This window comes from Python bivittatus, unplaced genomic scaffold (assembly GCF_059951505.1).
Source record: "Python bivittatus isolate LINGU-HERP-01145 unplaced genomic scaffold, Pbiv_v1 ctg000340_np1212, whole genome shotgun sequence".
NCBI lineage: Eukaryota > Metazoa > Chordata > Lepidosauria > Squamata > Pythonidae > Python > Python bivittatus.
The window spans coordinates 9,659,807-9,682,551 of record NW_028277056.1 but is presented as its reverse complement, the minus strand read 5'-3'; the positions used below and the strand labels follow the sequence as shown (position 1 = coordinate 9,682,551).

Genomic DNA, 22,745 nt, shown 5'->3' with positions numbered 1-22,745 from the left:
ACCAGATGGGCAAAAACAATGGGAACTAGACCGTCCCCCAGGCCCTAAGCCATGAAGGACTTTATAGGTGCACTTTGAACTGAACTCAGAAGCCTACTGGCAACCACTGTAGCTTGTGTAGCAGTGATGACAAATGGGCATAACATGAAATGCCCATTACTGCTTGTGCTGCTGCATTTTGTACCAGCTGTAGCTTCTGGATGGTCTTCAAGAGCAACCCCATGTAGAGTGTATTGCAAAATTCCAATTGTGAGGAGACCAAGGCATGAGTGACCATCTGAATGGAAACACCAACACCATCTGCTGTTCTGATACGGTAATAACAATACTTCTCTTTGCAATGTTTTCTCAGTTTGCTTCTGGCAAAAGAAAAGCTTCATCATAAAGATGGTGCTCCTTATTCACCTTTCTCAGTTTGGTGCTCTCTAGATCAGTGTTGATGCTGGCTGGAGAATTCTGGGAGTTGAAGTCCACCCATCTTAAAGTTGTCGAGGTTGAGAAACATTGCTTTAGATGTTCTGTATGACTCCCTATGCCCTCAAGCCAGCGCTGTTTTTGACCATGTTGGTGACGGTTTATGGCAACTGAAGTCTAAGCATATCAGGAGGGCACTACGTTGGGTAAGACACTCTTATACACACAGCTAATCCAAGCATCTCTTACTAAAGATCAACAAACTGGCCTGGGTACAAAGCATTTGCACTATTATGCTAGTATGGCATCTTGCATATCAAATCATAGCGTCACTGAATAAAATATACAGAGCTCCAATGTTAGCCATTTCTTCCAAATTCACCTTGCAATGAGTGAGCAATGCAACATGGAAATAACCAGCTACAATGGTATGGAATAAGCTCCCCCAAGTTGACCACACAAACAACATTGTGGATGTTGTAGCCGTTTGGGCTGCTGGAACACGTCCCCTGCTTTGAAAGTCTCTTCTTCTCTAGCAGCATAGAAATACTAACAAACCTACTGACATACAAAAGAATCAAGCAGCTATCATATGAATAAATGACTAGGACAAACTGCCCTATATCCTTTTACTTTAATTAATGAGCATCATTAGACATAAACAAAAGAGCTTCAACTTGAAGAACAAAAACTTACTGCTTGGAAGCAGATGGCTGCGGACACAGCATAGATTACACTGTCTGCATGAGGGAAATAAGGAACCTTTCCAGCTTCAATGCCTTTGAAATACATGGCCTAAAAAAAAAAAAAAATCAAGCAAGCAAGTGAATGAGTTTCCAGAAAGACCAGTCGTGCAAAGCTAGGAACAAGAAAATTGACAGATGCAGAGAGCCAACCCTATGAGGCTTTTTAAAAAGCAGCAGTGGAATCAGTTGGGTGTATCCACCAGCACATGGTTCATTCTTAGGATCACTGATATATTTTAGACTGTGGGCTTAATGGTCTTACCTGAGAAGGAAAACTCTTCAAATGGTAAAATGTATTATTTCACTGATTTCCAAATGAGGGAAAGGCAGCCTTGCATTTAGGGCCCATCCTACTCATTCAGCTGAATGGAACTCTAGCTGACTGCCTGGAATACATGCTACCCTGACAGTACCTTGTGATCAAGATAATAGCTATGACAGTTAAGGAGAAAAACCATAATCAAAGGCAATATTCATGCCAGATGTTGGAAACAAGCCACACCTTGGACTTCCTGTGAAGGTCCTTTTTCTATAACAGATCTGGGCATTCTAGAGTAAATCCCACCCCCGCCATGCCCTTCACAATAAGTCAGACCTGGGAATATCGGACCCATTCAGGTCTTGCACCTGCAAACTGCATCCATGCCCTTTCATGCATACCAGATGAAGAGGACGTGGCAGCCTCAGAAGAACAATGGTTATGGATAATCCTCTTATTTCATATTGAGAGGCAGTCAACTCAGCCTGAAGTAAAGCCACAAAATAACATTTCCTTCTGTTTACACATATACACACCCGTCCTTTCTCCTTCCTGCTCTATTTGCACAATAAATGGCCACTTCAAAAATCTCTGGAGCATACTCTCATACATGCAGGACCTCTGCTGAATCAAAAGTGGAACCAAAGTTGATGCAAATGTTGCATGACACGTGCTCTCACTTGGAAAGTGAGCTGTAAGGAACAAAATAACACTGGCCAAGAAAAAGTAGAGCTACTGTCTGATTGGCAAGCTTCTCAAACTGAGTTAAGTCAGAAGAATGCAGGATAGGAAAGAAGCACCATGGATGACAGTCTTCCCCAATCTGGCACTCTCCAAATATATTGCAACAATGGAACTACTACTCAGAGTTCTCAGAGTTCTTCATCAGCCTCTCTAAGAAGCAACCCTGCAGACTAGCTAAGAGTTGGATCCTAATACTTTTGAAAGGTGTTTTGTTGCAGAACAAACTCATCCAGAAAATATCTGATTGGGAAGCTTGACCTGGAATATCATTTGATGAAACTAATTCTGCCATTCCTGAGGAAAAGATATTCTGACACCACACATATGCTTACCTCTACTAGTTTGGAAGCCAGGTACATTGAAATAGTTGTACTTCTGTAAAACATCATTGACAATCCTGCCAGGGACCCTGCAGTAAAAAAAAAAAAAAAGCAAATTAGCCAAATTCTTGATACTGAACCACATGAAACTCTACTACAGTGTTCCCCACATAAATGGAGATAAAGGGAGTCCAGCTGGATTGAAAAAGGTTTATCTAGCTCAGCATTATGTTTCACCCTTGTGACCAGCCTGATGCCACTGAAATGCCTGCAAGCTAAATATAATGGAAATGTTCCTTTCTGACTCTTTTTCCCAATGAATTTTTATACAGGGACACCCTTCCACCATGAACATCTATAAAGAGCTTGAGATAAAACAGATCAGCCTTCCCCTTCTGATTTGCTCCAGAGAATCATGTTGGAGAAGGCCAATATATCACTGTGATGATCAGGAATCACTTAAAACCTAAAATCTGTCTACTCCCTTTTTGAAGCCACTGAAAATTATGAATATCCCATTATCTGTAGAGAAGGGATTGTGTCATGTGCTATGTGAAGAAGGGATTCCTTTTGCCTGTCCTAAATCTTTCATCATTCAGCTTCGTTGGATGAATGCTGATTTTAACACTATGAGAGTAGGGGGAAAAAGATATCACAATGATCAACATATCCCCTGACCTGCTATTTATTTCATGTATTCAAGAGTTGTAACCATTCTATCCTAGGTCCCTTCTCCCATTTTTTCGTAGTGTCCTTCCTTTTCATTCTTTTCCAAGTTCTCTTGGGGTTCCTTCTGTTCTTACAACCTGTTCTAACATTATTCTCAGCACAAAAAAACCTGACTTTTCAATACTGCAAACATTCTGTTCCAGGCATGGTCTCCATACCTCATTTGTGTATTACAGTACCTAACTTAATAATTTATAAAGGCTTCCTCACAATTATTTATAGAGGTTCCACCCTATAAAATGCACAAAATTATTCTCTAGAAGGTATCAGAAGGCTTTCATTTTGAATTGGAATCCCAGTCTTAGATAGATGCATGGAAACTATTAACCTTGGGAATCTGAGAGACTGTTGTAAGGAAATGTAGATTTACCTGCAATGAGTGCATGTACTTCATCATCCAAGTTCCGTACCCATCGCAGGAAACAGCTTGTACCCTGCATTTACAAGGTAATCATGGCAACATTGTTAGACAACACAGCACAATAATCTAGTAACAAAGATCCCAATAATATCCTTAAAATTTAATCAAGCAAAGAAAACCTGCTGATTATGGCTTCAGCTTTATGACTATTTAATAGCTACCCTGTGCTACGACTTATCAAGTAAACTAAACGCTGCATTTGGGAATATATTAAAAGGTTGTTCAAAGGGACAAAGCTTCAGCCAAATCCAAAGGCGTAGGGGTGTTTGTGCGTGCGCAAATGTATGTGTTCTTCCCTTCTTATATAGACTTTATCCAGTCATTTAATAATTAGCCATTATTTAAATATCCTCCTCACACAAAGAAGCCTGTATATTTCTTATCTACTTTAAACTTCCGTTATGGAGAATTTGCTTCACCATTCCATACATTATACAGATAGCCAAGAAGGCGATACTCCAGTACTGCAGAATGCAGACATTGGAGGGCGAGGGTGCCATATTAATACTCCTCCAGTAAAAGTCTCCTTGAATATAATAAGCTAGTACTTCAGGGAGAGAAGCTTAACATAATGCCTACAGAAAGTGTCTTACATGAGGCAGCATTACAAAATTAGAAAGTATTCCCATCATTGATTTCTAGTCTGAAGTTCTACCATTACAGTCAATTCATTTGCTTAATGCAGGGTTCCTCAACCTCAGCAACTTTAAGATGGGTGGACTTCAACTCCCAGAATTCCCCAGCCAGCATGGCTGGCCGGGGAATTCTGGGAGTTGAAGTCCACCCATCTTAAAGTTGCTGAGGTTGAAGAACCCTGGCTTAATGGACAGTCTACCTATTTAGATTTCTAACTTATATACAAGCACGTGGAAAGAAATAACTATTACAAAGCAACCCTTTCACAGTGCACTAGAGCTAGAAAAAAAATGGGCATATAGAGAAAGTGGGACTTGGATTCATAGTAAACCCATTTATACATTATCCAGATTGATGAGTTGCTATCAAGCAAACTGGTGAGCTGCTTAAAGACATAACCAGCTCATGCAATCTTTTATAGTTACACAAGTGAAAAATTAGACAGGACCTAAAGCAGTGTGAGACCAACCCCAGCATTCTCAAGCAATAAATAAGAGGGAACACCGCTGACCTAAATAAAGTACTCCTTTCTTTTGTAGGTTTCTTTAGCAAATTGCTGAAAGATATATTTGTTTGCTTCTTGTTTAAAAAAATATTAGGGGTGGTTTATAATAACCACTTAACTAAACTTCCATTCTACTGAGCCATGATAATACTGAACACTTTTTTAACCCTCACAGCTTCTCGAGAGAAGCCTATTCATTTACAGTTCTTACTTTTCCCTCCTAGATTCCTGAGCAATGGAAAAATATCGCTGTTAAGGCCAGAGAAAGTGAAATCATGTGGATTTCCACCTTGCCCCTATTAAGGAGGTTATGCATTTCTGTCTGAACCAACCAATTTCCCTCTAATGTTTACGAAAGAGCGTGAGGTCTTTATCGCTATTCGGTTAAAACAAGGTTGGTTAATGCCACCACTTCTTTCCTGGAAGACTATTTGCAAACAATATGTTCAACTTATGTTCAAGAGATACCCTGTTCAGGCCCTAGGACAATAAAGGTACTTATTAAGTGTTGCAACAGCAGCAGCTGGTACAGGTGAGGAGCTCAGAATAATGACATTCTAATTTTTCAGCACCTTCGAAACTTACTTTGTATATACTGACAAATGACCCAAGGAACGCTCCAAGCTGGACATTTTCTTTGTTGTAGACGAGTGAGAGCAGCCGGGAAGGTTTCGTAAACAGATGTCGGAATGCTGATGGGATGCGAAGGCAACACTGGATCAAGTAACCGATGCTAAACATCCTAATGAAGCCCTAGAGGAGGTATTAAAAATGTGCCATTTAAAGGGAGGGAAACAAAGTCAGGAATTCCTCAAATAAGTTTCACTATAAAACACACCTTTTAATCTCAAGAGTTGACATGGACAGTTTTCATTTCTCCTAGAAGCCACAGATTTGTAACAAGGTTTTATTTCCAAAGTTTTCAGGGTATGAAAAAGAACTCCCTGTATACTAAGGGTAAATTTTCACATACTCTGAAATCTTTGGAAATAAAAGATTTTTTGAAAATAAAATATTTTTAAAAATTTTTTGAGAATAAAGCTTTTTTGAAAATAAAACATTTATTGAGATCCAGTTTGGTGCAGTGGTTAAGGCATCAGGCTAGAAACCAGGAGACCATGAGTTCCAGTTCTGCCTAGGCACAAAGCCAGCTGGGTAACCTTGCACCAGTCACTTTATCTCAGTCCTAGGAAGGAGACAAGGGCAAACTACTTCTGAAAAACCTTGCCAAGAAAACTGCAGGGACTTGTCCAAGCAGTCTCCGAGAATCAGACACGATTGAACAGAATACATACATACATACACACATACATACATAATTACAGGCTGACATTACTTTTCCTCCAGAAACCTCAGAATGGTACTTGGCTCTTCTCTTTGGGCATCTTCACAAAAATCTTGGAAGGCCAATTAGGCTCAGAGATGCTGAATGATTTACCCAAAGAGATCCTTGAAACTGACATTGTTGTGACTGAGTAAAAATCTGAATCCAGGTCACCCCTGTCCCAGTGCAACACAGTGTTCTGTAGACTATTACTCTACAAACATTCAAACTCCTTGGGGAAGAATGAACTTCTTGATTCCCAGCTCAGCTATTTATTTTTAGTAGGCCTTGAGCATTTCCTTTTCTTGGAGTAATTTGGGCAGCTAGTCATGGCCTACAACCATGTAGTGCTGTATGCATTCACTGGAAGCGCTTAATAAAAATAAAAAACAAGCGTGAACCCGAGGATTACTCCACTAACTCATCCCACACCCTCCCCTGGAATCTTAAAAGCACACTATTATGTTTCCCCCCTCTTTTGTGAATCAATTTGTCCAAACAAATTAGCTCTATCAGTCAATTCATCTTTGCTTTGCCTTAGTGGAATGGGGGTCTTTTAAGCAGAGGGCTGGTTCCGAATGACAAGCTTAAGAGCATTAGTTTCACTCAGACAGAAAGACACAACTCTTCCAAATCTCCTGCTCCTTAGTATCATTTCAGTAGACCAAGCCTCAGTGCTCAGTTGTGAAACAGAAAGAAAAACATTGTGGTGAGAAAGATCTTATGATCTCCTCACAAAGTCAATATTGTGATGGGAAAAAAAGTAACCAGGGGATTTGGGCAGGCTGGTGCAATATAGGTCACTGGAAATAGAGTTTTCATTTTTCATTTTGCTAGTGAACATTCCAAAATGCTGGTCTGTGTGAGCACAAAGCCATCAGTGTGAATGCACAAAGACCACAAAGATTAAGTGAAAAAAATTCAGAACACAACACATAGGAACTAGAATTCAAACTTGAGCATGTTCAACCCTTCAGTTCTTTCAATAACTACTTTGCAAGGGGTCTACTAGCGCAAAAGGAGATTTATGTGTTGTAAAGAGTTCCAGTCAATATTCATTATTGGATTCAATGATTTGTTTCAATGTCTAGTCCACTTCTGAATAAGCGTACATGATATTCTCCAAAGCAGACTTCCCAGACTTAGCACCTGCCTTTCAGATCTACAGCTGTCAGAGTAACTGACTATTTCTTGTACTTCTTCACAGAATCACAGTATCTCCTCACCTCATTGGGAACACATTGCTTCAAGTACCTTGGCAACTAGCAAAGCTGTTTCAAAATGGAGAGGCCTGCCTAAGCTTTCATATTTCCTTGGAGTTCAGTACTCTGTAAGTGGGGAGCAGAGGGAACTTGCTTTAGCAGTGATGTCAGCAAGTAGCAGAAACAATAATGCCATAAAAGGCTCAGGATGCTAACATGGATTGGCATGATCACAGATGTCTATTCATCCATCTGAAGTCACTGCCTGTCTTACCTCTTTGTTCTGCCTTAATATCATCTCCATACATATACCACAACTGCATTAAGCTTTTCAGTAACCTTAGGTGAATGGTTCTTTTGACTTCTACCTATGGGCTAGATTAGTGTTTTTCAAACTTTAAAATGTGTGGACTTCAAGTCCTTGAACTGCTGGCTGGAGAATTCTAGGAGGTGAAGTCCACACATCTTAAAGTTGCCAAGTTTGAAAAACATTGTAGATTTTTGCTGTTCTCTTTCTAACGGGCTACTATTCTGAACATTTCTTTCAGTCTTCAAGCAGTGTGAATCTTGGGAATCTGCAGGAGTCCTTTGTAAAGCTGTCAAATCAGATTTCTAAATCCTTCTCTCTCACACACAAACTAGCATCAACATGGCTGAGTGCAAGAGCAAACATGGTACATCTTACCTGAAAGCAGACAGCTCCAGATGACTCAAACTACTAAACTGAGCCAAACCACACAGTGAAGGAAAAGGCAAAACAATTCTAGGGTCATTAACCTCAAGGAAAATTCCTTCCTGACCCCAAATACAGATTATGAAAACAATTTAAATAAATTAATATTTTTGCAAAGTTCATTTCCCTTCCCATCTAAATGTACTGGATGACCATGAATTCATTCAGAATATATATACTGCAAGTCCTATCTAATCTAATGCAACTAGCATGCAATTAAAGTATTTTGGGTATTTTGGGTGCCACCAGCTCTTTCTGCTGTTTGTGTCTAGCACACGCTGCTTTTATTACTTTGATTAACATCATGCTTCTCTAGCCGAGACATCTGAAATGGCTGGCAGAAAGGAAGTGATAGCCTTCTGCAGTTCCACGACCAAGGGATTTAATGCACTTTTCTCTTCTGGCATTAGAAAAATGGAATGCACTGGTTAGATGCAGTTGCTGGAAGTGAGCAAAACAATGCAAACCACAATTTTTTCAGTCAACCCAATCTAATCTGTCTATAATGCTATTTATTTTGTTGTAGTAACTGGAATAATGAAATTTCCTCTATACTTAAAGAGAGAAAAGGGAGCAGTTGTAAGTTGCCCCACTTTGTTCACTAGTGAAAGAGGAAATGCCAGAAAAACACAATGCATCAGGAAGTACGGTGATGGCAAGGCAGGCTGTTTGGAAGAAAGGAAAGCTATGACAAATAAGAAAAACTGCTAGTAGCTGTCCTTTCCAGAATAAAGAGACAACTGTTTCATTAAGAAAATAAAACCACATCAGCCTTTCCTTAAGAAACAGCTGCTGCCGATTCTGTCCAAAGACTCCTTAGAAAAAGATCAGAACTGCTTGTCATCCTCTTAAAAACCTCAATCCACATGTTTCAGACCAGAAGGAAATGACCTAAAGAATTGAATTTTGTCTCATTTTAATTAATATTAACACTTAAATCCAGACTGGCCAACACTGCCAGGATTCAGTTTGGCTACAGTTCTCTACCACATTACCAAGAAACAGCAGCAGTTGCAAAACGGAGCAGGAGAAACAGACAGGTTTCCTTTTAAGCACCCCACTTTCAAATCAAGATAGGCAACGTGTGGCACTCCAGATGTGTTTGAAGCACAGCTCCTAGGATCTCAAGGAAGTAAAAATTCAAAACAACTCCAAGGAAAGAGAAGATTTGCCTTCTAAAGAAAAAAGGGAGGTTGCAAATGATCCTGGAGGCAATTGGCAGGACTGTAGGGACACCAGCCTGCAAAGGAATCATGACTTCAAAGGACAGGTATCAGGTGTAGTCTCCAGAATCACAGACAAAGAAGGACTATCCAGTTTCCAGCTAATATGGAAATTTTAATCCTGTATTTCACAACACTTCCATTCAAGCTAACAAGAAATGTGTACAAACAGATGAATGTCTGATGGTGTCACCTGCTAGAACTGGCACAGACTTCTTAGGAACTCTAAGTTTATCAGTCCTGTTACAATCAGACTGGCAGTAAAGTTTATTAGACAAAACTGTGGAGGATAAAGGCAATCCAAGTCTTCTAGGCATCATGATGTACAAAAACTCCAGAATCAACGACTGGGGAATAACAAGAGTAGACTATTGCTTCCTTGTCCTGCTCAGGACTTCCCACAGGGCCTGGTTGATTATTGTGTGAAATGGAACACAGGCCTCATCTACAATGACCCTTTCTATTTCTTGACTTTGAAGGAGGTTGTTTTCTATTTTTAAACAGAGCATTTAAAAAATCTTGATGATTTATTTATAGTGCTGATTACTGTGTGAGTATTATTTTACAGGGTCAGGGTACAAGAATTTTGGGTGTGATTAAACAGGCTAGTATGTGCTGGTAGCAGTGATGGAAGTCATTGCTGAAAATATGCCTGTGCAATGAAACTTAAGCCCATGAAGATTGTTCAAGTGAAAGGCTTAGTGTCTTACATGAGACTTAAAACAGAGTATTGTGAAGAAAGTCAATGCATAAGTTACAACTAAAGCTAAGCAACAACAGTCTCCTGTGTTGATTATTAGTAGTTTGAATTGTGTTGGTAAGTAGCTGGCTGTAATCTGCTGTAAGAGCTGAGACATGGAAAGTAGAAGAGACTTGCTCAGCACAAAAACTCAACAACTGCACTGTGTCGAAATATGCAAACTGTTGAGCTGCATCTTGTCTTCCATATGCTGGTTTTTCAGACCCACTGCTGAAAAGCCAAACCCATTAACTCAATTCTGAATGGAAGAAATAACATTGCAAATAAAACATTTTCCCCAAAAGCCAGTTTGCCCAATGAACGTTACTTTCAAAATCCGAATTTAAAATCTGCTGGAGTCCCACCAAAGCAAGTGGGAGCAGGTGTTCCCACCTGTCCCAGCCAAATTCCAGCCAAAACAATTTCCCTGCAGAGTTACAGAAAGAAAACACATACTAATCACATTCTGGGGGAGGATAATTTATACCCATGGACAACGAATGCTTTTCCTGCAGGCAACAACTGTGGATTTTCTCCTATTATCCTTAAACTACATTCACAGGCTAGCTTAAAAAAAAAAATGCCCCATGCACTAGAAAGACACAGCTGTATGGTTGCTGCTACTTGAGCTGCTGAGCACAGCACATTCCCAGTTGGGGAACTGGTTGCAAGTGGGATCTGTTACATGCTTTCTGGGTGTAATTAAATTAGTCAAGACACTCAAGACCTTGCTTTTCACTCACTTTAAAAGCTTACCATAGACACTAATGGAACATTTCTTCCACCTGCAAGGTAACAGCAGTGACAAAGGAAAGAGACACTTGTCAAAGCAAGACTCTTTTGAAGATGCTTCTTCAATGAGATTGGTCATTAAAACAAAATGCTCTAACTGGAGTTTCAGAAGCTGCTAATTCACTGCATCTACTAGCATACACCTCCTTGATACTTTTCTTCAAAAGTACGATTACTGAAATTGCTAACAGTCTAATATTTTCTCCACCACAACCGTCAAGCAAATGCCTCAAAGCACTCATGAACAAGGCTTGGAAACTGTTTTGTCTGTCCTGTGCCTGTAGCATTATGAAGGCTAACATCTCTCTATTCTACCCAACTTACACCTCTTAGAACCTGTGTTCTTTAAATGTTTCATATTCTTTTGGAGGAAAAACTTAAAAGAGGATGAAACAGCTCTTGCAAGGAGGAATTATTTGGAAAAGCATTGCTAAGGCACCCGGGATTATAAAATATAAGAAAGCCACCCAGACCCAAATTCTTTATTGTAATCTAATTCATCCACATCTCTCAGCACCTATGGGCTGTTCTAACCTTACTACAGCAATAATTTAAGTTGCATGCTTTTGTAGAAAAATAAGCAGCTAACATACAAATGAATCAGATTTTCATCTAAAACTTTTTAAAGGCAATACACACAACATTGATTTCTATCTGTGTGCACATCTGGCATCTTACGCATCAAACCATCTCAACCCAGTACCATCTATATGGGCTGCACAAGCCCAGCTAAGGTCCATTTGAGTTGCAGACAGCTGTTAAGAGATCATGTTGTACATTTACCCAAGATGACTATTGTACAAGGGGCAGTTTAATTCTATATATTCTGCCCACACGCTGTAGGTGACACACAGCAAACATACCAAGATGAGAATTACATAACACAGTTAACTATGGTATACTGCATAGCCTGCATTTGGTGGGCTTTCCACAACACACTGAACCATATTCCAGGAGTTCATAAATTTTCCTGCTTGGGACCCATATGTCCATTTTTATTTTAATTCAGGGTCCCTCAATCTTTGCAACTTTAAGACGAGTAGACTTCAACTCCCAGAATTCCCCAGCCAGCCTTGCTGGCTGGGGAATTCTGGGAGTTGAAGTCCACCCATCTTAAAGTTGCCAAGGTTGAGGAATCCTGTTTTAATTGGTTTCTATGGGTTTCTATGGTTTCTATGGGTCCCGGGGGCATTATAGTGACGCATACTGATGGTAGAGCAGAATTTTTTCAGCCTTTTCTTCAGCTTCTGGAATTAAGGTGCAAAGTACTGAGTATTTATTGGGGGCAAAAATACATGGAAAATCATGCCACTGGAAACTGGTAGCTAGTGATATTAATGGCACAAACAAGACAAGAGGACTGCATGTGCCCTGTGAGTTGTCTACCTCTGCCATAAGCTATGGTTTATTAATTACAATTGCAAGGTGCACATAACCTGCTAACCCAAAAGAACACACATTACACTATGGTTTAAGAGATTATCTGATAAGAATCATTTATAATTAATATTCATTCTAGATCACCACACCCATTTCTAGACCACACATTAAGGAACAAGAGCAGGAACACCTTTACTGCAACCTTCATCAGCTTCTTTTCTTTGCATGTTAATTTTTAGACACCTGTCTGGGAAAGAAAAGGCCAATGTTCACTCACTTTAATGCAATATGAGATGCAATTATCTTCGTAGTGCTTACAGCATCTGTGCCTTGGCCCATTTTTGCATCTGAAAAAGTAAAAAAACCAGTATTGACTCTCTAGATTTCTTTTGCAGTTCCACAGGTATATGTTCCACTTTCTCCAAAACATACAAAGTATTCTCACCAAGGGTTTATTTATGATACTTAAATGTAGATAAGTGAAACAATAAGTTCTGAAATGTTGTATAACTTATACAAATAAAGGCAAAAGCTTTGTTCAAAAGAGAACAGATAATCCCACAATAGGATGTCACTGGGAAACCCACCCACAGGACCCAAGAAAAGCAGCATTCTTTCTTCCAATTCTCCAGTAACTGGCATTAAAAATTATATTGCCTCCAATACTGGGAATAATATGTAAACCTAACAATAGGAGCTATTAAATTCAAATCCTTCACAAATTAGTTTAATTCTACTTTATAATCAAGTTGGTGACTATCACAACACTCTCTTGTAACGAGCCACTATTTATTAATTTAATTGCTTACTTTCTAATTATACTTTCTGATAGCAATCCTCTGTCAGAAAACTATGCTAATTCCAACTTCAATTCCTTCTGTCTTAAAAAAAAAACAGTGCAAGAATGTATAAATTCTTGTGTTCATTTTGCCACAGAAAAAAAGGCTGGGACCTCCTTCCATGCCTTCACTTGGACATCAGAACCTTGTTACAAGCCATACCATGGCACCAGCCTCGACAAAGAAAGCTCAGTGATATCTAACAGCTACACTCCAAAGGCCATTTAACCGCCATCTCGATTTCTAGAATAATTTTATGAAAAAAGGGCCCCATCATCTGAGAGATCTGCAGGTAGCCAGGAATGTGTCTGGCAGTGTGATACACCTGGCTGGGGAAATATCAGAGAAAGAGGGCACACAGCTGGTTGGGAGATTATATATTTGTCTTTCCAGATCCAGCAGAGAGTCTGTACAGCCTGCCAAATTTATATTCTTCCAAACTCACAGGACTTCACTTTCCATGAGCGTTATAACGGTACAAATTCTACTGTCATGTGGAATTCCAACAGTTTTATGACAGGCAGAGAATTTGAAAGTGATAAATACTTCAGGGAAGGCTGTCCAGTTGTTAGACATATCAACTGGAATTACAAGTAAATCAATTTGATACTGGTTCTAGAAATTAAATTTTCTTGTACTCAAGTATTTCTGGTTGGAGCACAAAACAACATTACTCAATCTTCATACTGTGCCAAATGTTTTTGGAAGCTTTGAATTATGCGCTGCAAAAGCATATTAGTCATAAATCATCCATTAGGTCAGTTTGTATAGCAAAAACGGTAATGAGGATGTGATCAAGTTACAGACATTTAGACGTAGCTATATCTGAAAGGAAACATATGGGAGAGAAATATGATAGAGGATTAGGATTAAGAACTCAATGGTTTTTTGGACATGTGCAAGTGGGACATTAGAAATACCAAAGGAGACTCATTCACCTTGTTTGCTGATTGTTCAAGCCTTTTTTAAAAGCCCTGCAGTGAGAGCTACTGACTGGGTGTTGATAGCTTTTTGTTATGCTTTGTGTGATTCTCTCTTGAATTAAAGTACAAATTTCTTATCCTGGATTAATCTAAACATATACCAAATTGAGCTCTTCAGCCCATGCCTACTAAAAATGGAACACTGGGTCTCTTTTATTTCTTGTACTTCACAGACTCATTCACTCAAGGAAATATACCATGAAAATCTTTAGATTACTCATATGGCAGGCACCAGGAATCTTAAGAATTCAGTCAGTAAAATATATCTGACATATTTTCTCTTCTGCTACAGAAACCAGCAAGAATAAGACACTACTGGTCGGTCCTCCACTCTACTTCAGAGCCAGTAGTGCAGTTTATAGGTCCTTTAATCTAAAAGACCTAACCTAAAACCTAACTTTCCATCTAAACCCAAAGAAGCTGTTCAGCATCTAAGACAATGATTGATGTCAATGAACAAATGAAGGGGAAGGAATTAAAACTTAATCCAAGGAACAAAGATTCCATTTGTTTTCGGTAGGATTATAAATTTGGGGATGGCTTTTAGATTTAATCCTGAATGTCGATGCCAAAGTTCTAGCTGTGGAGATAGACGTTTTCATAGTTTGGAGAAGTATGCCAGTTGGGCTCATTCCCAGAGATCTGTTCTGGCAGTGATGACCCATGACTGAACTATATTGAATTGTTCTATAATAATTCTATTATTACATTATATTATGTTATGTTATGTTACGTTATATTAGTTTTATAATCGTGGGGCTACTTTTAAAGAAGTGTTTGTACATTTTTAGCCAGCTCAGAATGTACTTGACAAATTTTTGACCTGGATCAGTTCTAGGGAGAATGTGATTTCCTGAGTACAGCAGTTTAATTACCTACCATTTTCTGATATAATTGAAAGTGTTGGTGGTAACCTAAAGTCTCAATGACTTGGAGTGGGGTGATTGTATCACAGTCTTGAGTCTTAATGAATCTAATTGGGTTTTAAGACCCTTGGGAGTGACTCCTCTCTCTGCCAGGCCACCTTCAGAATCCCCTTTGATGGGCATGTGACAGCAAAGCTATTTGATGAAATTCCATGGCAAGAAAGGCCATATTAGTAGGCAAAAAAGGCCACATTAGTATTAGATTTGTTGATCTTCTACCACCTGGCAAGATCACCTTTTGATTTTTAAGATCACTTTGCTGATGTAGGTTTCACTATGGATTTGTATTTATTTCTTCTTTGTGAATATATTTTAATATATCTGCTTTAATATTTAATTATAACTTTATAGTTTGTCTTGCATTTTCCTCTTGTTAACTTTTTTCTGCACCAATTGTAATAGAAAGGTTAGATATGAATAACCTGCTTGCTTCCTGGCAACCAGCTGCCATTTTTATTTAATATTTATTAAATATTTAGTGGTTATTTCTCATTGTTCAAGGCAGTTCACCATATTCTAGCTCCCCAATGCAATGAAGTATAAAACAAAACTGCAAAAAGGAATTGTAAAAGGAATTTTAAAAACACATGTGACCTTTTCAGGCATTACCAGTGAAAAAGAGGAAATCAACAAGTTGTTTGTGTGCATGTACAGTCACTATTTGCTATAAAGAAGGTAATGCCTGATAGACATTTGTGAAGTAAGCATGAATAAATGGAAGGATGTAAGTATGCACAGAATGTGTTCCTGCGTGTGTATGTATGAGAGACAGAGAGAGGTGCGTATACAACTCAGGTAATCAGCACAAATATTAGGGTCAATATAAAAAAGAGGCAGTGCAAAGTTACAATTACACAAGACCAAGTACACATAAAAACCGACATTATAAAGAATAAACGTTTTGCACTCACATATTGTCCACAAATTTCTTTGTTGCAGCAATAAAATTCATTTGTTGTTTTACTTCTTTGCAGTGTTTTATTTTTCTTTCTTTCTTTAGAAAAGCTCCTTCTGGTGCATAGGAATGGGTGGGAATTTCTTCTTTCCCTACAATGAATCTGATAAGAAAAGACAAACACATTTATTAGCTACCTGAGCTCCACTATGTCTTTTAAAACATATTTTTTATCATATTTATTGAATTTATATAGCCGCCCATCTCACACAAAGTGACATGTATTGCAGCTGCTTCTGATGATACTACAAGACAGGATATTTACAGTTTAAAACTTTTAGTGCAAGGTTGTTGCACTAAACGTATCAGCTTGTTGCCTGACTTGTTATATTTACCCAGTCATGGCATTCTGAAATGATGTGTTATTTTTTAAAAATAGGAAACCCTGCTTATTATTACAAGGTTTAATATTCTATTGTAATGTATTGCTGATAGAAGAGAGTTTGGAAAGTAAAAAAAGAATGCATTTCTCTATATATGAAATTTATACAAATACTACTTTCTGTTTTGTTTAATCACACTTGAGTTATAACAACTTTATATAGTGTTTCTGTTCAATATGGGAATGAGGTAACCAAGAGAAAGTGAGTAGCTGGAAGCTATGTAGCCTTTCCCTACAAATTATCAGTGAAAAAGAATCCCCAAAAGGGATGTCCATAGTCTTCTGAAAATTTAAGAACAGCCCGAGCACCATCATTTGAGAAGATATTTAAATACACAAGTCTTGCATACCACTTGATTTTCCCGTTTGAGGCAGGGATCCACAGCCTTATTTGGACTGAGGGCTCCACTTGTTCTCTAAGTGCAGTGGCACAGATGCAATCCAAAAAATACACACAGCTGGAAAACTAAATTGGAGTTCATTTAATTTAAACCCGGTTAATATTACACTGAATAAGTACAATTGCTATGCCTAACCATGTCTTCAGCGGTTTTCTCGTTTGATGACATTCACATTGCAATTCATTTCTGGATGGCCATGTTCTGCCCTGGGGGTTGCTGGTTGGGCACCACAGATTTAAATCTGCACAGAATTTCACTCCATCTGGGTTGGTCAGGCTGCAAAGAAGGGACTTGTTTGGGTTCACTTACTTTAGTGCTGAGAATGTAAATCCTTTCAAACCATCCTTGCTTCTGAAATAAAAATCACATATTGGGGTATGAGTAACCAAGAACAACCTCACCATAGAAGCAACTTCCAACATCACAGCCTTACAAATTATTTCCCACAGACTTCCAGTCAGTCAGCTTAGGATAATATGTCTGCCGACACTGTGATTTTGTTATATGTTACAGCTTTTGCGAGAACACGTGTAATGCAAACAGGAGTACGAAAAACGTCCCAAATGATATTAGCAGCTTCAGCAAGTTTTAGTAAAGCCCAGCTTTGGAAAAAAATTATTTTGATTTCCATTCCAACATTTGCCAAATAGTTCCACAATTTTGCCAGCAGGTGTCTCTAATCAGCAGCAATTCAACTGAAAATCACATCGAACTAATAAATCCAATGTTTAGATAGACCACAGACAGACATTTACTCTGGCAACTTTCTCTGAGATGTTTTACACATTAGTATATTAGCCACCAATTATGAGAGCTGGAAACATGCTTCAAATACAGATTTCCTCTTTAAAGTCCACTTTTCCTGAGGGACAAAAGAGTAATTTAATTTTATATCTAATAAATATTATGGAGATCGGTTGAGCCAACAATTTAAAGGGAAGATTTCAAGAGCATTAAAGATATTGTGTATATGGTACATGAGTGTTCGCCCCAGTAATCACCCTAACAATTGCCAAGGCAAGAGTACAAATGTAAATACAAATCAGTGTGCACGGTGTACTAAGGCACTAAACTGAGGAAGCTCCAGCTGACACTGTTACTTAAGAGTTACTTGAATATGTTGATGCAGTGCTGTTGCAATGTGCAGTTGTGACCTTTATTGTGTGATTTGCCTGCTAGCAGCAAGAATAATCAGGTGTGTGGGTTAAGGACCACCACCTGCCACACTGTGTAGTATTAAAGCAGTTTTCATAATTAATTAAACAAAATCTTTTACGTGACAAGAGATTCCGGGAAGGAATCTCTAAATAAAAGCCATCTTGTGTCTGTGTGTACAGGCACAAAAATGATGTTAATTTCATCTGCAAAACTATCTACCTGTCTGTCCGTCCGTCCGTCGGTCTGAAACAAAAGCAGCTGTGGATTTGGGAAAGGTCTTGAAAAACAAACATAACAATATTTAGGAAACAAAGAAACTTCTCTATAAAGTGAAAGGGATCTAAATTCCCTTATGAGACAAGAAAAGGACTGTGTACTCCAGACTGTTCTCATTTTAATACACATTGGCACTGGTTCTAGTCATGTACCCTATGAGATAAACAGCTGGCAATCTTACTGGGTGTCTGCTTTTGGTATATCTTTCTAAAACTGAGCCGTTCTGTTGATATGCAGCGAGACACATTCCTACACAAATCAGTTTATATTGCAACCCTGTACCCCAGAGATGAGAACTTATGGGCCCTTGATGTTGCTGAATTTCAATTCCAATTTAATTTCATTGGCCATGATTCCTGGGGATGTTAGGAGTTGCAGTTCAGCAACATCTGCTGAGCCACAGGTATCTTTTGGAGTACTGTAGGGGAAATACCCTTTAACCTTTAAACTCAGATGTTGCTTAGTAAGACTTACATTTCTTTAGCAGGCATGCAGGATCCTATCTGTTACAATGTGAGAAATCATGTCATTTATAAGAAGAATAAACCTGTCAAACGTTTTTGCTCTGATAACGTCAGTGAGAGATAAAAAAGATCAACCCCAAAGGTATTTTTACTCCATATCTCTCAAGCCAAGACATTCTGAAATTGTAGTTCTATTATGAGATTCAGAATATCTAAGAATATACTAAATTATTTCCAAGGACAGTGGAATAGACCTGAAAGCAAAGAATGTTTGTTGCATATGTAAGCCCTGAGCAAATAATTATTTATCAGGCTATGATTTGCTGTTAAATACATCACCATTTTGCATTTCCCAAAGGGGCTGCTGCCGTCAGCTCTCAGGTCATTCTTCTCCAACCTGGCACTTTCCAGGTTGGGAACTATAGTTCCAACACATCTGGAAAACTGACTTCTGCTGAGTTTATTTTAAGTGTAGAATCAGGACGAAAAGTTTCAGTCTACAGTCAATCACTAAGATAACAAACACTGTTTTGTCTGTAACCACCTAGAGATATAAGCCCTTATACAGGTAGTCCTCAGTTTAAGAACAAGTCCCATTCCCAAGGTCTGTCCTTAAGTCAAATCTGTACGTAAGCTGGAATAGTATTATTGTATAAGTAGTATTGTGTAATTAACTCGAACCATTGTGTATTTAACTCGAATTTTGCTACATTAGGCTCCGCTTTTAATTACGGGTTGTCCTTAAACCGGGTGTTCTTAACCCGGGAAGTACCTGTATTTCAAGAAATTCCCATCATCTGGAAAATTAGAGTGAAGCTGAAATCATGGCTTAGCCTTGCAATGCTTTGAATCAGCAAAATAACGATTCTTGCTTTGCTAAATTGACAAAAAAATCTGTTCCTTAAGGGGATCAATTCAACTTTTACAATCATGCTAAAACCCACTTTCTTCTTACAGAAAGTCATATCCCTCCTGACCACTAAGAAAAGTTCCAATTAATTTGCCAGTACTTTCTTCTGCAAAAGTGAAGTTCTCCGTTGGCAAACTATGGAAAAGACAGAATGGCTCATTGTAGCACATCCTTTCAAAGAAAACTGGAACTGAAATTGGCTTGTGAGACAGACACCTGACAAATGGCCAACTGTTATACATCAGAATCATATGGGGGTAGAGGAAAAGAACTATATAAGTTTATGATTTTTACCCTAGAAGTGGCTTAAGAGAGATATTTCCAAAGCAGCTTGAGTGTCCTGCATTTCTTTTCACTGATATTGGCTGCAGCACTTATGAAATCAAGTAAAAAAAGCAGGGTGCTACACATCCTTTTCCATTTCACAACCTGGTGTTTGTATGGACTGGTGTTTGTATGGACACATGAAGAGTCAGCAGGAATCTATGGCTGAAAGCAGGCTTATCACACAGCTATTTCAAGATATAACAGTATTTCTAGTACCTATATAGACAGGAGGCATACATTACATGGTTTATAAACTTGTTCAAATTAAGAAACATTAAGTAAGAACTGCCCTGTATTTTGCTTTCTGACAGCTATTTCACAACCTTCCTAACTATTTTCATTTGCAATGAAATGTATGTCTCTAAGATATCTGAAGATCGTCCAACTCCAAGCTCCTTTATTTCATTTAGAAACAGTGTTTCCCCTCCGAAGAGGAGCATTGAACCAGATGTGGCTGGAGGACAAGGGGCACATTTACAACAAATACAGATGGACCAAGCAAGTCAGCTTCACTAAAGGACACAGGAAAAAGCTGTATCCCCACGGTGACTAGCTAACAGGGATCCTATCTAAATATAGCCATAATTGGAGGTGGGGGGGTGGGGAGTGTAGAAAGAAACTTGTAAAAGATTTTCCAACTCTCCTCACTCAAACGATACACAGACATAGACCAAGTAGAATCTGCAGCTGCTGGATATGCACATTTCTGATTGCAGAAGCTATATTTGCCTCCAGTAACTTCAACATGCCAAGCAGATCTGCCCATTTTGTGTCTAGCCACAGACCAAAACTAATTGCTCTTGTACGGTGAATGTGGGCGTACTAATCTTCTCTCCACACCCCCATTGTGAGTGAAGGCAAGAGGTCTCCACACCACTTTGTAGGGCTAAATGTCACCAATTAGCTTTCCATTTTTTTAGTGTGTCTTGCTGTAAACCTTTCAAAAATTCTCATTCAGAGGGTGACTGTCGAGAACTCCTCTGGTGAGGCTTAATCACTATAGTATGGAACAACAAGCTTCGCACACAGTGAAAATTACAAGCATTATAAGAGAAAATGTAACTTTAGAAAAACGATTAGAAAAGTAAAATGTAACTTTTCTTATAAGAAAGTTATAATTATGGTTATTTTCAGGAAAGCACAGCTCTAAGCCTGTCCTTTTTTACTTGTATTGTTAGCATTTCCATTCTGTTCTGATTATGAAAGGAAGATTGGGAAAGTCATAGTAAATGTCATGTCAAAAGAACTGTATATATTACTGGAAGAGAGAACTTTCTGTTATGTTTCGGTATTTGGTATCTTCTTCCATTTCAGAGATAAAGTTTTAGCTGTCAGAATTCTTTTACCATAACTGATAACAATTACTGTTGTTCTGCAGCACACAGAAGGTGCTTCCAGAAGTAGTCAGGAGTTACATTTTCTAAATAAGCAGATATAAACTAAGCAGGTCTAAAGCTATATACTGTAGAATGCTTTCAAGATCAGGCAAATGCTCCTTACGCTCAGCGCAAGAGGTGCAAATGAAAAGCAATGTCAGAGTTCGTCAACCAGCTCAATAAATAACATGAAAGTCAACTGTTGACATTTTGGGTCTGCATTGTGGACATTCAGAACTGGTGTTTGTATGGACGCATGAAGAGCCAGCAGGAATCTATGGCTGAAAGCAGGCTTATCACACAGCCATTTCAAGATATAACAGTATTTCTAGTACCTATATAGACAGGAGGCATACATTGCATGGTTTATAAACTTGTTCAAATTAAGAAACATTAAGTAAGAACTGCCCTGTATTTTGCTTTCTGACGGCTATTTCACAACCTTCCTAACTATTTTCATTTGCAATGAAATGATCATGACATAAAATATATCCAATTCCTTCCTGCCATGCTTTAACATTCAAATATAAACCTTTCTGACAAAACAAACAATTGATAGCAAGAACCAGGAAACAATCAGTCAAGAATGATTTGCTGGGGTTTTCCAGGTCCTCCTTTAAATGGAAAAATTGGGGAAGAGGAAAAATTGAGAATCCTTCCAAATATGATCAGCCTTGCCAACTTTTTTTTTAAGATTTAAAAAGAAATCATATACCAGGTAGTCAATGCAAACTGCAAGATGGAACATAACACAAAAGATAAGGGGAATGGGTGGAAAGAAACAGGATTTGTTTGACATTCTACTGTAGTCTATTTTTCATTCTGAGATGTCATTCTTCCACTGGGGCACAAAGAAATTTTCTGAATTTGAAATCGAATATGAAATATATCCCTGGGTGAAAAACATCCTTCATATGCTATTTTTCATTCTAGATTGAAGCACTCTATAGCTGTTTTAGTTAGCTAACAAACAAACACATTGAGTAGGGAGAACATTCAGGCGACAGAGTACTACATAGCATCTGGATACCAAGGGAGCCCTTACCGAGGTCAGGAACTAGGGATGAGAACAATCCACCATGGCATTATCCTCTTGCCCATGGAGCAAGCAACAGCACAAGTTGTAACCTTGGTTACCTGCAAAGCTTTGCTGCTCCAGCAGGAATTGTGTTTATCTTATGTGAGACTTGTCTAACTGGGACCCTCTAAATATGTAAGACATTAACTCCCATAATTCCCAGCTATAATGGCCTGTGGCTGCATGAAATTGTGACATGCTAACTTCCTTCCTGCTGATTTTAAATTCTTGCCATACTTGTGTTTCTTTCAGGGTTTTTTTTTTTTAAAAAAAACTGTTAACACCCTTCAGGATCTTCAGATGAAACAGAGGGCAGAACTATTTTAGCACTTCATATAAAACCTAAGAAATGAAAATATTAAATAAAGAATGCATGCCATGGGACACAGCCCCAGATGTGGAAATTGACATATAATATAATCCTCTCACTATGCTTGTGATGGAACATGAGAAGGGTACCCTTTTTTTGGAGAAAAGAACCATGCATGTTGCAAGTGTTACGT

At 38.5% G+C, this 22,745-nt stretch overlaps 1 protein-coding gene across 2 annotated transcripts in view; it reads right to left on the bottom strand.

The window, feature by feature from the left end:
* The window catches only part of TMEM135 (transmembrane protein 135), a 164,038-nt gene that overhangs the window by 5,776 nt on the left and 135,517 nt on the right, over window positions 1–22,745 (bottom strand). The window contains exons 7-14 of one of the 2 annotated variants that reach the window (XM_088140544.1): window positions 18,031–18,054; window positions 16,963–17,004; window positions 15,827–15,973; window positions 12,445–12,514; window positions 5,360–5,527; window positions 3,583–3,646; window positions 2,496–2,572; window positions 1,111–1,209 (exon numbers count right to left, since the gene is read on the bottom strand). In XM_088140544.1, the coding sequence (XP_087996670.1) occupies window positions 1,111–1,209; window positions 2,496–2,572; window positions 3,583–3,646; window positions 5,360–5,527; window positions 12,445–12,514; window positions 15,827–15,973; window positions 16,963–17,004; window positions 18,031–18,054 (691 nt within the window). The remainder of the gene's footprint in view (window positions 1–1,110; window positions 1,210–2,495; window positions 2,573–3,582; window positions 3,647–5,359; window positions 5,528–12,444; window positions 12,515–15,826; window positions 15,974–16,962; window positions 17,005–18,030; window positions 18,055–22,745) is intronic. The other variant, XM_088140545.1, reaches the window with a different exon arrangement.